Raw genomic sequence first — 17,248 nt, forward strand, 5'->3', positions numbered from 1 at the left:
AGCTTGTAGGGTTGCCAGCAACAACTCCAGCAGCGAACTGAACTGTTTTGCCTTGATGGACGGAATCCTTTGAACCCACAAATAAAATAATAAGTCTTCTTCAACTTCGGTTATTTCTGTCATGTATTTCGGTCTGAGTAATGACAAAAGTGACCCAATCAACCCCTGGAAGCCACATCTGGGCACACTGTTGCTTTGCGTACCGAGCCTTAACACCTGTATTTTTGAGACATTTCATATCTGAGGTATAACAACTTAGATCTTGGATTCAAGCTCACTTCCCTCGCTGTCGGGAAGGGTCCAAAGCAGAGTCTACCAGTGACCACTTGGACACACAAGGGGGCAAACAGAGAGTCGCTGAGATTGTTCAACCAACGTTGCATAGCTTTTCTTTAAAATTGTATCAAGTATACCAGGCATTAACAATTCAATTGTTAGTCACACTCTTTATGGGTACCATACCAACATCCAAATTTAAATTTAAAAGTATACATGGTCTACTCTATAGCTCATAATGAAATACAAGGAAATGGTATGCTGTCACAAAATGTTAGATTGTTACCCATTCTATGCATTTAGGATTAAAATTTTAAAACCTTGAAAAGAGAAAGACGGAAAACAAGAGACCTTTCAGCTTTCTTATTTCCCAGCTTGAATAATTTAATTGGATTTTATAATATCAGAAGGAATCAATGCTTGCTTTTAGCTTTTCTATTTTGGGTGAAAGGTAAGTCACTTTGAATATTCTTGGTAGTAAATTGCCACGCAGAGAGACATAACCATTAAAAATCACCACACATACTTAATGGCTTTTTGTAAAATAAATTTCCAGTACTTTTCAATTTGGGGAAAGTCTTCTAAACGACACCAAATGAATCAGCTGCTAGAAACTTACACCTGGTCCAGGCAAGCCACTTCCAAGTGGGCTAGCACACACAGCTCTACTGCCCTTACACTCGCAAATAAGCAGTCAACTCTAAACCCTGATGGGATTTTTAAATCATCACATAACCATCTGTTAGGCGGAGATCTATCTTCAGATCAAAAAGGCTGTTTGAAGGCAGGGTCGCGGAAGTAGATGGCTCTTTTCTTGTTGAACTAGTGGGGTTATGTGTGCTTAAATCCATCTTCAGCTTTAGCTAGTTAAATCTTTCCATGCCTGAGCGGGGGGGGGGGGGGGGCGGGCGGTTAGGAGAGAATATAATTACAGGGTAAAGATGGAGACTTCTGCCTGAGGAGCAAAAGAGTTGCTCTGGGGAGCTGAGCTGACCTGGTTTAAACCGTAGGTCTCCATGTTCGCTGCATTTTAAAAACATATGCTCTGGGGGAGACTCAGGCACCAAACCTTTAAAAAGAAAAAGCTCTTCAGGTAATGTTAATGTGGACCCAATGTGGAGCGTGTCTTAGGACAGCGGGTCTCACTTTAACGCCCACCAGAGTCATCCGAAGAACATTTTGAAGTCACCGTGTGCCGGGTCCCTGGTTGCCAGTCTCTGATTCAGGAGAGGTGTTTGCATTTATGGGTCCTTAGTTGTTTGTATTAATTCTTCTCCATGGGTTGATACATGGATTGTGTCTGGGGGCCTGCTCACGCAGGCGCACCCGTGGAGGTCCGCGGACAAGCTTCTAGAGCCCTACTTTCCTCCTAGGACACGGGTCAGGCTTGGGAGCAAGCGTCTTTAAGGCTCCCGTTTGTGTTTTGAACAGGTTCCCAGGTGAAGTTGCCGCTGCTTTGGCCCACACTTCAACAGCTAGTTATAGAAGAGTGTGGCTCTCGTCACACCTTTGTATAGCAGCATGGAGCGCAGCTGGGAACGGGGTTTGGGGGAGGCATGACAAACTGATAAAAGCAGAAATAACGCATCTGCCTTCTTTCTTCTCCCTACATCCTTCAAAGATGAAGTTGCCCCACCTGCCAATGCACAGGCTGCCTTAGCCTGCTAAAGCTGGTCAGGCGCCTACCACACCCGTGCCACGCCCAAACGCCATCCCTCCAATCACTAGCCTCCTTTCTTGTCCCGCCCTACTCAGCTCCGCCCCCCAACGGCCTCGCGGTTGCGCAGCAACGAGCGCCGCGGTTCAAAAGCCAGCCTGGCGACTCTCTGCCACGCAGGCGCAGGCGCAAACGGTCGGGCGCAGAGCCGCTGGCATGGCCTTCGTCAACCTGGTGGTAAGGAGGCGGGTAGGCTTTGCCGACACCCTTTGGCCCTCCATGACAAGTCGCAGATTTGGATAGGCACCCCGTCTCACCATGGGTTAGAGGAAGCTGAAGACAGCCACGTGGGCCCTGGTCCCACTGGAAAAAGCTGTGCTTCCCACTCCAACTGAGGCTACCTAGGTTAGGGCGCCCAGAAACTGTGTAGCGGCAGAGCACCCTCCATCAGGATGGTTTCCTCCACGTTCACTTCCTCTTTATTATCTTTTAAATGTGTAAAGTAACCCCATGCTGGCTTCCGACTCTGGATCCCTCCACCGCCTCCTCTCACCGCAAACACCAGCCCTAAATCTAGTTCTTTATTAGGACATAGCGAGTTCACGCTGTATTGCTCCCTATCCTGGAATGGTAGGTGATGAGATTTGGATTGCTGCCCCACGATCCTGCCTCTCCGTGTCCCTTAAGATCTTAATGCTTAAATGTGAAACCCCCACACACTGCCATGAGGGTTCCAAAACCTCACAGTGAGATTTTACCGGCAAAACAGCGCTTATTAGACCCTCCATCAAAGTGAGAGCCCCCAAGTTAAGGGCAAAACCAGTATCAACAGAGGCACATGTATTTCCTGAAAGACAATGAGGTTTGTGTCTGTAAAATTCCATGTGTATCTATGCAGCACAAAAAGGTTCCATTTTGAGAGACATACTCATGTATGTTCATTTTATGATGCTTTAAGAAGTGTAAAGTACCAGTTTGCCTGAGTGTGGCTGCCAAATGAGAATATGCTTTCTTTTAGAGACGCAGGTAAGGTGGAGGTCCAGACTATATATAGTTTTAATAAAGATAACACAGAGAAAGCAATATGAAGCTTAACGATAGTCCTACAAGAGAGACTACGTTCAATACTTACTTCGCTTTTGGAAAATTGTATTTTATTGGCTTCTTTTGGACAGCCACTGTTACACTCCAAGGGAAGATCTTAAAAGATGTTTTTAGCCCTAGGAGTTTTTCCCTCCAGCTCTTAGACTGTGATCATTTAGCTGGGATTAAAACCCAGCCGTCAGTTTAGAAGCCTTTATCAGGGTAGACTGTTTTAAAAGAAGCAACTCATCTGGGAGCACTTAGTCTTAATGGGTCTGCCTGTGACTAACATTTAGATGTTACTGATTGGCCTGTTCATAGACTTACCCTGGATCTTTGGAAGGATTAGTTGAAAATGCGCTGTTCCTGGAGCAAGAGTATTTTTGTGGGAAGCGTGAAAAAGCAGTCCACGGTTTTCATTTGGGCTGGATTTAGGCAATCCAGAGTAAGAGCAACCGGAGTTCTTGTTTGACCACGTGGTCTGTGGCCTTCACCTGGATCAGTATTGTTGCATGGGAGACCTAGGCAGGACACATTTTATGCAGAACAGAAGGGCCGAGTATATTTCACATGTTTCTTGTGCTGGTGGTATAAAATGTGACTCTGGGTAGACCCTGCCTGATTTTGTTTCATGGCATGATTTTAACACTTTCCATTTCGTTGTGCACTTACTGGTGACTGTCACGGGACATTCACCGGGACGCAGGGGTAGGGTTAGGACAGCCCTCTCTCCACATCTACTTTGGAAGCAGGGTGGGCTCTGAGTGGCCCGCTTTTAAGGCTGAAGTTCACTTACATCTGTGGTGGTTCTCTAATGGTCCGTTTACGTTGAGAAAATGGTAGATTGAAAACAGGGGCTTATTCCCAGCTGCCTCCAATTTTCCTTTCCAAAAGGAACAGGAAGGTTAGATACACGAACGTTAAGACGGATGAGCATAGCACACCCGGCACATCTGTGAGATCACCCCCAGGTGTGCTGTAGCCTTGTGACTCAGCCTTGTGGGTAGGGGCCTGCAAGGGATGACAGACGGTGAACACAATTTATAAAGAGCCAAGACCGTACCGGGGGCAGGGCGTACTTAGTAACCATGGTGGTGGTTCTCTTCAAACCGAGGATTGGAGAGTGTATTTTTAATGATTTAATGTTTTAGTTGTGTGTGCATGTGTGTGCATCTGCGTGGGGATATGTGCACAGGAGATTAGGAGAAGCTGGAGTTACAGGCAGTTGTGAGTTGTGACTGACTTGGGTGCTGGGAATCACACCCAGGGCCTCCTCAAGAGCAGCAAGAGCTCTGTAGCGGCGAGCCACCTCTCCCGCCCCCATCGGCATATCTTTTAAGGCAAGTGCATTCTAATTTGAGAACCAAAGCCTCTAACAGTTGCTCTCGTGTAGCCCAAACTCTACCGGTCTGTGATTGAAGACGTAATTGAAGGTGTGCGGGACCTGTTTGCCGAGGAGGGCATCGAAGAGCAGGTGTTAAAAGACTTGAAGAAGGTTTGTGCTCACGTCTCTCCTGTTTCGTTTTCAAAACTCGATACGTTATAATACGTTAGCATGTGTTAGTATATGTTCCTTGTGTTGTCCACTGAAAGCTCAGATGCTTAGGGAAAACAACAACAACTAGTATTAGTGTTTTTTAAAAACACTATTAACAAAAATAAAACAGTATTTTTTTTTTTTTCCTCTCAGCTCTGGGAGACCAAAGTTTTGCAGTCTAAAGCGACGGAGGACTTCTTCCGAAGTAGTGTCCACTCGCCCCTGATCACCCTTCAGCTGCCACATGGTTTACCGGCGCTGCAGTCCACAGGTTGGAGAGAATCATCAAAGACCTTTTCTGTTTTCAGAACAAATTCCTGGTTGGTCAGGATAATTGATGTTCTTAAGATAGAGAGGGCCTCACCTTTAGATGATTTAATTAGATGGACACGGTATATTTCATTTTAGTTTATATTTTATTATAAGCTATTATAGTTTATTTAAAAAAACTCACATTAATAAAACTAGTTTTAACAATCCCGTGCTCGAGAGAAACAGGTGATATAGTTTGTAAGTTTACAGCGTCCACTGTTATTTCTGAGAAGTCAACTGGGTGTTGTGAGGGTGTAACCCAACCATCATTGCTGAAGTAACAGTGGGAAAGGTAGATGCTTGTGCTTGCTTCCTCCCCTCCCCTCCCCTCCCCTCCCCTCCCCCTTCCCTCCCTCCCTTGCACATTACAAATCTATTATTGAATTGGAAGCAAGACAGAGTGAAAAGAATATGGAGATGATTCAGGCTATCTTATAGTTTTGACTATATGAAGTAGTAGCAAGGGATCAATGATATGCATTTTATTTTATTTTATTCTAAATCTAGACCTTTGCTTTTAAGGAAAAATGTTGCCCAGATTTATGTGTGTCAATTTAAACCGGTAAAGACTAATAAAAGATCAAACGGATACTAATCTATCTGGCCTTTCTTCATTCCTCTCTTTCCTCATCCCTGTAAGCTCTAGGCTGCTTGAGTACATGTGTGTGGGTGTGTACATACAAATAGATTTTATTTGTTAGTGCTGGTTGAAGTTCAGTAGAAGTGTTTGTAAGAAGGAAGGGTGGTATTTGGATTAGGTTGTCGTTAATAAGTAGATTATTCTTCGTATGTTTGGGGAAATTCTTATTTCCCCATGTCATGTCAGCCACGGTGAAGACAAAAGAATGCTTTGCTCAGTGGCCACAGGGACAGAGACAGCGCTCTGCACCCTCCACCCAAGCGGGCTGAGGACCTCAGTCAGGGACCTCAACTCAGGTAGAGCGAGATCCTTGGCTACAGTGCAGAAAAGACTCCAGAGTGAGGCGGTTCAAAGCAGGGTTGGGGTTTATTAAAAGACTGTGTGTGTGTGTGTGTGTGTGTGTGTGTGTGTGTGTGTGTGTGTGTGTGTGTACACACATATATCCTTTTAAATGAGTTTAATTCAAGGTGACACACAATTCAGAACAGAGCAAAGATGAACAGTAGGCGCTGGCAGGATCTGAGACTGGATTTACTTTATGATTTTTATTTATTTATCTTTACCAAATGTCGTACAGTGGTTAGCAGGCTCCGACAGCACTTCATTCTAGCAACGGGCAGCAAAGAAGTGATGGCCAGGCATCCAGATATTTAAAGAGGAGTGGACGAGGTCACCCCATCCAGGCAGAGCCTACTGATGGCCGAGTTCTCGATTCCTCCTGTGGCCACGTCCTTCCCCGCTGCCTTTGCTGCTGGCTTCTCTTTTCTTCCCTTCCTCCCCTCCCCCACAGTGCCTTATGTACTCCACCCATCTCCTTGGCCTGCTTCTTGGGCTTCTCAGGGACTTTTGGTCACCATCCACACAGTGCCTGCAGCCCCTTCCCCAGACCCTGATCCTGAGCCATAGTGGTTTTTTTTATGATTTATTTTTATTTTATGTGCATGGGTGTTTTACCTGCATGCATGTCTGTGCACCATGTCTGTTATGTATATAGTGCCAGTGGAGGCCAGAAGACGGCATCGAGTCTCCTAGAACTGGAGTTACAGATGGTGGTGAGCTGCCATGTGGGTGCTGGGACTGGAGCCTGGGTCCTCTGAGCCATCTCTCCAGCTCCTGGGCTGGGTTTTCTGATTCTCGGCTCTCAAGAGGCTTCAGCTGGGCTCTGGGATGAGGCGACATCCTTTCCTCTTTGATGTTCTCAGTCTTCCCATCCTGCCACACTCCTTCCATTCAAAATTAGTTGAAGTACAACAGCAATGATGAAAATGAAATAAATCAGTGAATGCATGATGAATTACCAAGCACAAGTTTTATCTCACTAACCTGTAAGATATGATATGCTCCGTGAGGGTCTGTCATAGGAGGACTGGCGAGATGGCTTAGTGGTAAGGACACTTGCTGGGCATGCGTGAGACCTGAGTTTTGATCCCAGCACCCATGTGAAGACCCGCCTGTGGCCTTACAAGCATGTTAACCCCAGACTGTGAGGGGTGGAGAGAGGGAAGGATTTTCGTGGCTTGCTGGCCGCCTCTGGCCTAGCTGCACATTCAGTGAGAGACTCTGTCTCAAAAGGTACAAGGCAGAGAGTAGGACACTGGATGTTCTCCTGTAGCCAATGAAAATATATACACACGTGCATATACTGCACACGTATCACATGCATATATGTGCAGCTACCATGCGCAAACACCAACCACACACGTATATACCACATGTGCATATATCTCGCACATATACCACACAGACATGCATATACCACACACCCACCATAAATGCACATACCACACATGTGCATAGATTGCATACACACACATCCACTGTCATACATATATGTGTATACCATACACACATGCATATACTGCACACATGCCACATACACATGTGTATAAACCACACACACACACACACACACACACACACACATACATACACACATGAGAGAGTCATTGTGAAGCTGACATGCTGAAACATTTTTTATCAGCGATTGTTTCTTTAGCTCTTTCATTTCACACTCTACTGTTTTATCAGGACGTCCCCTTCACCACCACTCTGTTGAGCCTTTTGCAAATCTCATATATGTGTGTGTGTGTATACACACACACACACACACACACACACACACACCACACATACACACACCACACACACACACCACACACACATACACACACACACCACACACACACACACCACACACCACACACACCACACACACCACACACCACACACACCACACACCACACACACCACACACACACACACACACACACACACACACACACACACACACATATATATATATATTATTATTTTTTTTTTTTTTTGAGGCAGGAACCTATCCTTGAACTGACTATTATCGCCCAGGCTGGCCTGGAGCTCAGTTGTCCTCTGCCTCAGCTCTGAGAGCTGGCAGTACAGGTTGAAGCTGCTGTGCGTGGTTAAGTAGTCTCTGTGTCTCAGTCCAATGACCCTGAGAGTTCTTTTCACTGAGGATGGTAAGAGGGTGTGAGGCATAAGAAGGAGGAAAATATTTGAATGTCTTTTATCAAAAGCACAGTTAAAAACGTCTCATTTTTCTTGTCATTCAAAAATTGCAATACTCCATTTTGCCCAGAAGATGGTAACATTACCAGTGATTTAAATCACAAAACAGCCCAACGAAGTCTGGATCTAGCTAGTTTTCACTCAGCGCCTTCTTTTTTTATTCTGTCTTGGAGGTTAGAATAATAGAAATAATTACATTTAAAATAAGACAGTTTTTCTTATTCTCTTCCTTGAAATTCACAATGAAGAGGCTGGGGAAGAGAGTATGCTACAGACCCTGTCCTTATCTGTCTTAATTTCTGGGTTTCCTTCAATAAGAGTCTCAAATAAAGAGCCTCATGAAACTGAAGTACTTCTTAATTGTATCTTCTCCTGGTAGGCTTTAAAAAGCCTGATTAAAATAACCTAAACTGCTACAATCTTTTTATCTCTTTTGATAACGAGCTCAAACAAAATCCACAATTGAGTAAGTCATTTACTTCTGTCAGTTCTGTTTTTAGAGCACGCTTTTCCTTTGTTATATATATATATTTTTTGGCTGTGTTCTCCACTTCTTAGGAATAGCCTGTGTTATTAGTTTTCAACATTTTTTTTTTAGTCACAGGATTTCTTTGCTCTCTTAATAACTGAGGACCTCCAAGAGCCTTTTAAACTATGGATTTTGGTCTGGGAGGTGGCTCAGTGGATAAGCACCTGCTGTGTGCAGGATGGGACAGAGCCCCAGACCCACATAGAAGCCTGGCCAGTGTGGTAGCTACTTACAATTTGTTATTGGTGTTATTATTATTGTGTATGTATGTGTGTGTGCGCGCGCGCGCGTGCACACTCAAGTGTCTGGAGGTCTGAGGACAACTTTGTGGACTCCGTTCTTTCCCTCTACCCTCACATGGGTTCTGGTTTTCGAACTCAGGTTTCCAGACCTGTGTAGTAAGCACAGTTGTCTGTTGAGCCCTCCCCAGCTCCCATACCTGGCTTTAACTAAAATTTTACTCTGTTTATTTAAACCGGGCAGCATGATGTTATGATATGCATAGAGTGTTGCTGTAGGTTATTTAATTAGAGTGTCCATCATCTTTGAGTTAGTCATTTTTTTTAAATTGTGGCAAGAATCTCAAATCTACACTGCTGGCAAAACCCTCAAACATGATACAGTAGTAAGAATGAGCCTCATGGTGCACATTTCACCTCTAGATGTCAGACACTCTGGCCAGGTCTCAGGTCTTGCTCCCCTGCATCTGGTAACCCCCTATTTTATTCTTTATCTTGGCATGTTTTCTTTCAAAATAAAAAAACCCTTTATTTAGCATGTGCATGTGTGTGTGTGTGTGCGTGCGTGCGTGCGTGCGTGCGCACACACACAGACACACACACACACACCATGGGACACACATGAGAGTCAAAGACACATTTTAGGAGTCAGTTCTTTCCTGCCACCATGCTTCCAAAGGATCAAACTCAGTTGTCGGTCTTGGTGACAAGTTGCTTGCTGATCCTTTTCTTTTTAGATTCTAAACGTAAATGAGGACACAAAGCATTTTTTCTTGGTGTGGAGTCTTCTAGGTTCATCTGTGTTGTAGTGATGTACAGAGTCTCGCTGTTAGAATCTGAGAAATAGTTTGTATAGACTTATAGAACGTTTGTGTTGCCTGTTTTTTCATGTTTTATGAAAGCTAGAAAGCCCAGGGGCTAGGTGTGGGGTCACAGTGTAATCCCAGCAAAAGGGTGAAGAGCAGGAATGCGAGACCATCTAAGTTACATAAGTGATTTCCGGGCCAGCCTGGGCTAGGAGCCAGGCCAGCCTGGGCTAGGAGCCAGACCTGCCTGGGCTAGGAGCCAGACCCTATCTGAAGGGGCAGGGTTCCTTTTCTCTGCATCATCATCATCATCATCATCATCACCCCTCATCTCTTCTTACAATAGTCATCCTTATAGGGTCAGGTGTATCTCCTAGAAGTCCTGTGCTGGTGATAAAAATCGCGGCCGTGTGTGTGTGTGTGTGTGTGTGTGTGTGTGTGTGTGTGTGTGTGTGTGTGTGTGTGTGTGTTGGGGGGGGGCGTAGGCAGACCACCACCACTGCCCTACATCCACCTTTCTGCCCTTTTGATTCGTGTTTCTCCGATGAGCAGTGCGGCCAAGCTCCTTTGCAGATGTCCGTTGACCATTTTTATATCTTCCTGGAAAACGTCTGTCCAGATATTTTGCTCATTTTCACACTGAGTTGTTTGTTTTCCTACTACTGAATTCTTTCCATATTTTGGATAGTCACCCTTTATCAGATATATGGCTTGGGGACATTTTCTCAGCTGCATGTTGCCTTTTTGTTGACTGATCCTCTTGCTGTGCCCAAGTTCTTTCGTCTGATGTAGCCTGTCATGATTAATTTTATGTGTCAGCCTGACTGCGTGGAGAGAGGAAGCCTGGAGTTGAGTGGAACTGCCTCTGGCTGGGTCAGTGTGGGAATCCTCAGAAATGATTATCCCATGGGAGAATGTCCATCCCGAGAGTGCACACAGTCCCACCTGGAGGCCAGGGCCCCGAGGAGGGTGAAAGGGTAAGAAGGAGGAAGCTCTCGGGCAGGCTTCCTCTTTGCTTCCTGGCTGTGACGGTGTGAGCATATCTGTTCCATCATGTCCTCTCCACCATCACTGCTAGCCTTACTTCAGACAACACAATGGACTGAAACGGTGAACCACATCAGTCCATCTTGTTTTTCCTAGACATTTGTCCTAGTGACAAAGTTCTGAGTGACGGAAGTTCTATTGATTCTTGTACAGTCCCAGATTTTGTGATGTCTTCTTCTGGGAGTATTAAGGCTCAGGTCTAGTGCTTACATCTTCTTTTCATTTTAAGTGTGAGTTAATTTTTTTTGTGTATGTGTATATGGCATAACAGATAGGTTCAGTGTTGTTATTTTACATGTGAAGATTCAGCTTTCCAAGTATCATTTTTTTTTCTGAATTGGTTCACATTTATTGAAGGAGGTGAGTTCATAGTTGGAAGTTATCCCACAAACTTTAACCTAAAGGCATGGGATAATTTATACCAGTCTCAAATCCCAGTGTGAACAACTGGGGAGCTTGTGAACTATGAAAAACTGTTATCTCCATTCATTGCTGCATCAATGCTTGGGTGATCATGGGAGAGACTGTTGATGAGGACAAGAGGGCACCCCATAGATCTGTAATCTCGTGGACACGGAAAATGAACAAAGGGATGGTATAAACCACCAAGTCATCTTGGAACTTAGATAAAAATTAAATATTTCCTATAATACAAGTGATGGATTCAGTATTCAAAAATTGAAATAATGACCTCTAACATCGGGAAAAGATGTTGTCTGCTCCAATTGATTTTATATATATATATCACTAAAATGCCAAGTTCAGTGTGAAAAGAGAAATGCATCTCAGAAAAGGAGCATGTGGGGTGTACTTATCAGGGCACAAAAGGAAATATTTTTCAAAATTCATGTAGCCAATCAATATTTTGAAAAATCTAACACCAGTTTTTGAGGAGATGGTTCTTTCCCATTGTCCCTTTTAGTGCCTTGTTGGAGTTGTTGATCAAACACATTTGAATTTATTTTACAACTCCATAATTTCCCCCACTGATCTTAGTATGCATGTCTGTCTGTCTGTCTGTCTGTCTGTCTGTCTGTCTGTCTCTCTCTCTCTCTCTGTGTGTGTGTGTGTGTGTGTGTGTGTGTGTGTGTGTGTGTGTGTAGGTATGTGAATGTATATATACATCCATGAGGAGACCAGAGGGTAACTTCTGGTATTTTGAGACAGGGCTCATTGGTATATGGTCACTGGTGTAGGGGTCCACTTTCTCTGCCTTATCCAGTGCTGGGGTTAAAAGCCCCAACCACCTGGCTTTTATATGGTTCTCTCCTCAGTCCTTGGTCAATATGTTTTTATGTCAGTAGCAAACTGTTTTAGTTCCTATGGCTTTGTAATAGTATTTTAAAAAGTAATTATTTTTAAGCCAAGGCTCAGGCTGGGCTTGAACTCTTTTTCCCCTTCTGTTTTTAAGCAATCTTCACTGTCTCAGTCTCCTGAATATGGGCTGTAGGTGTGCATACCACTGTGCCTGGCTTTACAGTGTTATCTTTCAACGGGAAGTGTGATGCCTCGATTTTATTTTTCTTTTAGTCTGTGTGTGTGTGTGTGTGTGTGTGTGTGTGTGTGTGTGTGTGTGTACATTCATGATCATGAGCAGGTCATCATACAGACAGAGGACAACCTCTGCTGTTAGTCTTGGCCTTCAATCTTGTTTGATAGAAGACTTCATTGCCACTGTGTATACCAGGCTAGCCCATGACCTTCAGGGGATTCTCTTGCTTCTGCCTCCTGTTTTAGCATAGGGACTCTGGACTTACATGTTCTGAGGCTCCAAACCCAAGTCCTCTTGTTTTCCTCACAGCAGACTTTTCACCTGCTGAACCATCAACCGAGCCTTGATTTTGTTTTCTCTGAATTGCCTTGATTTGTGTAGAATGGACATTTTAACACTATCAGTTACTTCAGTCAGTCCACGAGTACAAGTATCTTTATTTGCGTCTGCTGAAATCCATCAGTTCTTCTCTCTCCCTCTGTCTCTCTTCCTCCCTCTCTTCTAACTTCCATTCCTCCTCTCCTGCCTTCCTCCTTTCTTTGACAGGCTGTCGCCATGTGTTTTAGCTACTTTTCTATCTCTGTGATAAAATTCCATGATCAAGGCGACTTAAGAAGTGTTTAATTTGGCGTACAGTTTCAGGGGCTTGGAGTCCATGATGGTGAAGTGAAGGAACAGCCAAGAGCTCCTATCTTGATCCAAACCACAAGGCACAGAAAGGGAGCCACTGGAAATGGCATGAGCAATCTCGAAACTTCAGAGCCCACCCCCAGAGACACACAAACATCCCCAGACAGTCCTCAGACTGGGGACCAAGTACTCAAACGTATGAGCCGTTCTCATTCAAATCACACACTGTGTGTCCTAGATGGGTCTCACGCTTGTGGTCCTCCTGCCTCAGCCTTCTGAGTGCAAGGATTTTAGGCATATGCTCATCTTATCTTCAATTTAATTAAAAAAAAAAAACACCTCTTTTTTTAAATTAGAAGTACAGATCTTTTACCTTTTTGACTGAATTTATTCATAAGTATTTTGCTTTTTTAGATGCTGACACATTTTGATTTCTTTTTCAAGTAGGTTGTTTTTATTCAGAAAAATAACTGACCTTTTAAAGATTGTTTTGAATCTAAAACTTTATGGAGCTCACTTATTCTGTTGTGGACTCTGTTGTTTTCTGTGTGAAGGTTCATATCATTTGAAAATAGAGATAATTTTGTTTTCACATTTCTTGTTTGTATGCTTTTTATTTTTCTTTTACAATATTGCTAGAATGTCTGGGTCAGTATTGAACAGATGTGGCAAGAGTTGGCCCCTTATCCTATGGAAGATCTTGGAGGAAAAGCTTTTAGCTCTCCTTGTTAAGAAACAGCTGTAAGTTTTCCTACTCATTAAACAATTTATTGTTTATTTTCATTGTGTGTATATGTATGTCTCTGTGTGGGAATATGGATGTGAGTGCAGGTGCCTCCAGAGGCCAGAAGAGGGCGCCCGAGTTACAGACATTAGAGAGTCACCTGATGTGGGTTCTGGGAACTGAACTCAAGTCCTCAGGAAGAGAAGCAAAGCATTCTTAGTGTTGGGCCATTCCTCCAGTCCCCATAGCCTTTATTATCTTGAGAAGATGTCCTTTATTTGTAAACTGTTGAGTTTTAAAAATTTACTTATTAATGTATCAGTGTATGCACAATATATGAGTGTCTCTCTCTCTCTCTCTCTCTCTCTCTCTCTCTCTCTCTCTCTCTCTCTCTCTGTGTGTGTGTGTGTGTGTGTGTGTGTGTGTGTGTGTGTGTGTGTGATGACAAATTTCAGGAGTTTCGTGTTACTTTTCTTCTTTCCCAGAGGCAGGGACTTTCTTGTTTCTGACATGCTATGTACTTCAGGCTAGCTTGCCTCTGAGCTTCTGGATGATTTTTTATTTTTTTTTTTTGTCTCCACCTCTCATCTTGCTACAAGAGTGTTAGGACTACAGATTCATGCTACCACATCTGGCTTTTTATGTGAGTGGGTCCTGCAGATCAAACCTAAGTAGTCAGGGTTGTATGGCAAGGGCTGAGCCATTTGGCTGCCTTGTTTGTCTTAATCAAGAAAGGACATAGAGGGCCGACCAGATGGTCTAGCAGGTCAGGGTGTTTGCCACCGAACCTTAGGACCTGAGTTCAGTCCCTGGAACCCATGCGGTGGGGTGAGAGGGCAGACTTCCACAAGTGGTCTTCTGATCTCCACATGTATTCTGTCGTATGCATGTACACACACACACACACACACACACACACACACACACACACACACACACACACTGAATGTTAAAAAGGCTTTGTCAAGCATATTTTCTTTCTTTCTCTCTCTCTTTCTCTCTTTCTTTCTTTCTTTCTTTCTTTCTTTCTTTCTTTCTTTCTTTCTTTCTTTCTTTCTTTCTTTCTTTCTTTCTTTCTTTCTTCTTCCTCCCAACCTCCCTCCCTCCCTCCTTCCCTCCTTTCTTTCTTTCTTTCTTTCTTTCTTTCTTTCTTTCTTTCTTTCTTTCTTTCTTTCTTTCTTTCTTTCTTTCTTTCTTCCTTCCTTCCTTCCTTCCTTCCTTCCTTCCTCCCTCCCTCCCTCCCTCCCTTCTCTCTCTCTCTCTCTCTCTCTCTCTCTCTCTCTCTCTCTCTCTCTCTCTCTCTCTCTTTCTTTCTTTCTTTCTTTCTTTCTTTCTTTCTTTCTGTTTTTTTGGAGAAAGAGTTTCTCTGTGTAGCCCTGGCAGTCCCGGAACTTGCTCTGTAGACCAGACTGGCTTTGAACTCAGAGATCCGCCTGCCTCTGCCTCCCGAGTGCTGGGACTAAAGGTGTGCGCCACCCCTGCCTGGCCAAGCACATTTTCTCTGTCAATTGAGATGATGTGTGTTTCCTTCCATTCTTTAATGTCATATGCCACATTGACTTGTAGTTGATAAGCTTTTCTTTCATGCTAAACATAGATGCTCCTTGGGTGTGTGGTATGTTGTTGCATTTGGTTTGATTTTATTAAGGTGTTTTTTTTTTTGTTTGTTTTTTTAATCATCAAGGTCTCTCAGAGACATTGGCCTGTTCTCGAGTATTTGTGTTTGGCTTTGGTTTCAAGGTGATGGTGGCCTTGTAAACAGTGTTTGGAAGAAGTGGTCCTCTTTTTTTGGAAGAGTTTAAGGAGATTGGATATTAACTCTTGTTTGAATGGTTGAATTCAACCACAAAGCCACCTGATCCTTTATTTTTCCTTGTTGGTGTGTATGGGAGGGGGGATCTTAATTTACTGCCTTTGTAAACTGTCGATTAACATGTGGCAGTTAAGTATCACACTGTGCCCCGCGCACACACACACCACCTGTATCCAGTGTGTGCTAATCATGGAGCACTGTGTCAGTGCTGAATCTTTCTTTGAGATTCTGACTCCTAAACTATAGGAGGTACAAATATAAACACTATAGAGACCTTAGATCTGGAGGGAATGCCTAAACTGGCCTTTTTGGTGACTTTGGGGACTGTTTCAGTTACAGCATCAGGAAACATCCATGTGCTCAAGAGGAAAATGGCCAGATATTGAATTTTTTAATCATGTGGTATGCTGGCTATTTTATGTCAACTTGACATAGGCTAGAGTCATTTGAGAAGAGGGAACCTCAATTGAGAGAATGTCTCCTTAAGATCAGGCTGTCGGCAAGCCCAAGGCGTCTTCTTAATTAGTGATTGATGGGGGAGGGCCCAGCCCATTGTGTGTGGTCATCCCTGGGCTGCTGGTCCTGGGTTCTATAGGAAAGCAGGCTGAGCCAGCCAGTAAGCAGCCCCAAAACACGGCTTCTGCACCGCACCAGCTCCTGCTTCCAGGTTCCTGCTCTGTTTGAGTTCCTGTCCTGACTTCCTTCAGTGATGAACAGTGATGTGGAAGTGTAAGCTGAATAAACCTTTTCCTCCTCTACTTGCTTTGGTCATGGCATTTTGTCAAAGCAATAGTTACCCTAACTAATACATGTGGCTCACATATTAAGATTTGTATAGACTCCAAATGAGATCAGGAATTGTAAAGCAAATGTTATAATGTATTAGAATTTTTGGTTGTGGATTGGGAAAAGGTATTTGCAAATTTAAATATTGTTAGATAAGATAATTATGCTGAAAATTTTTACATTATACTGTAGAATTGAATTCTTGCTATCATTATAAAAATGTACTGTTTTGAGTTTAATGTTCCTAGAATACATCTATGGAATCTGAAATTATAAAACTTCATTTAAGATACATATTTAATGAAAAGTTACTTGGTTATGAAACGAGGTTGAATATTTTAAATTTTCAGGCAAGTTTAACGTAGAGATAGAACTTGTGAACCTCATATTAAAATTAAGTGTGGGGGAGGTGCCTGGAACTTCCCAGGTCCGTCAGTTCTGGCTTTGATTCTGAGGTCTCTGAAGAAGTGTTAGCAGTTCCCTTATAGCTTTGTTTGAGCCCCTTAAATATGGAGAATTGTCCTTTAGGATTTATCACAAGGGGACTTAGGAGAGAAGGGTCACTGCTGGTTTTTCTCACGTTTCAGATGCTGAAGAAGAGTTTTATATGTTCAAGAGCAGGCTTAAGCTGGAGTGGCATCTGCTTTGCTCACTCCAGCTAATCATGACTAATACCACTGAGTTCCTGACACTCCAGTTCTTCCTTTGGCTTTTCTAGCAGAATGCCTGCTAATAACCAGAGCCATAGATGAGTGGAAGATAAAAATAATTGTGTGCTTCATTAGCTGTCAGCCCACAGCCTCACTTCTGCTTAACGTGGGGAGGATGGTTAGCTCTGAAAACAGCGCTCTATTGAGCTTTTTGTTGTGTGTGATGGAGCCATTCTAGCGTCAAAAAACAGACCCAGGGCAATGTTCCTTAGTGCAGTGTGTGAAAAAGCCATAATTAACAACACACTCACTACATACATGGCTGCATAAGCATGCTAAAAACCTGCTTTCGTTAAAATGGCAAAAATGGCATTGTTTTTAGAAATTTTTTTTAAATTAGCATGCAAAAGTAGCGAGCTTTATTACGGCATTTTCTGCATGTGTGTCATTAGCCTTTGATGTGATTGGCTCCTCCCCCTCTGT

The 17,248-nt window shown here is 43.5% G+C and overlaps 1 protein-coding gene across 5 annotated transcripts in view; it reads left to right on the forward strand.

Moving 5' to 3' along the window:
- The first annotated feature begins 2,051 nt into the window (after positions 1-2,051).
- The window catches only part of Gtf2a1l (general transcription factor IIA subunit 1 like), a 38,140-nt gene continuing 22,943 nt past the window's right edge, over positions 2,052-17,248 (forward strand). The window contains exons 1-3 of one of the 5 annotated variants that reach the window (XM_006985793.4): positions 2,052-2,170; positions 4,410-4,511; positions 4,707-4,824. In XM_006985793.4, coding sequence (XP_006985855.2) covers positions 2,150-2,170; positions 4,410-4,511; positions 4,707-4,824 — 241 coding nt within the window. In that variant the 5' untranslated portion in view covers positions 2,052-2,149. Of the gene's footprint in view, positions 2,564-2,834; positions 2,960-4,409; positions 4,512-4,706; positions 4,825-17,248 lie in introns of those variants that run through there. The other 4 variants (XM_042267616.2, XM_042267617.2, XM_076559243.1 and 1 more) reach the window with 4 other exon arrangements.

This window comes from Peromyscus maniculatus, chromosome 22 (assembly GCF_049852395.1).
Source record: "Peromyscus maniculatus bairdii isolate BWxNUB_F1_BW_parent chromosome 22, HU_Pman_BW_mat_3.1, whole genome shotgun sequence".
Lineage (NCBI taxonomy): Eukaryota > Metazoa > Chordata > Mammalia > Rodentia > Cricetidae > Peromyscus > Peromyscus maniculatus.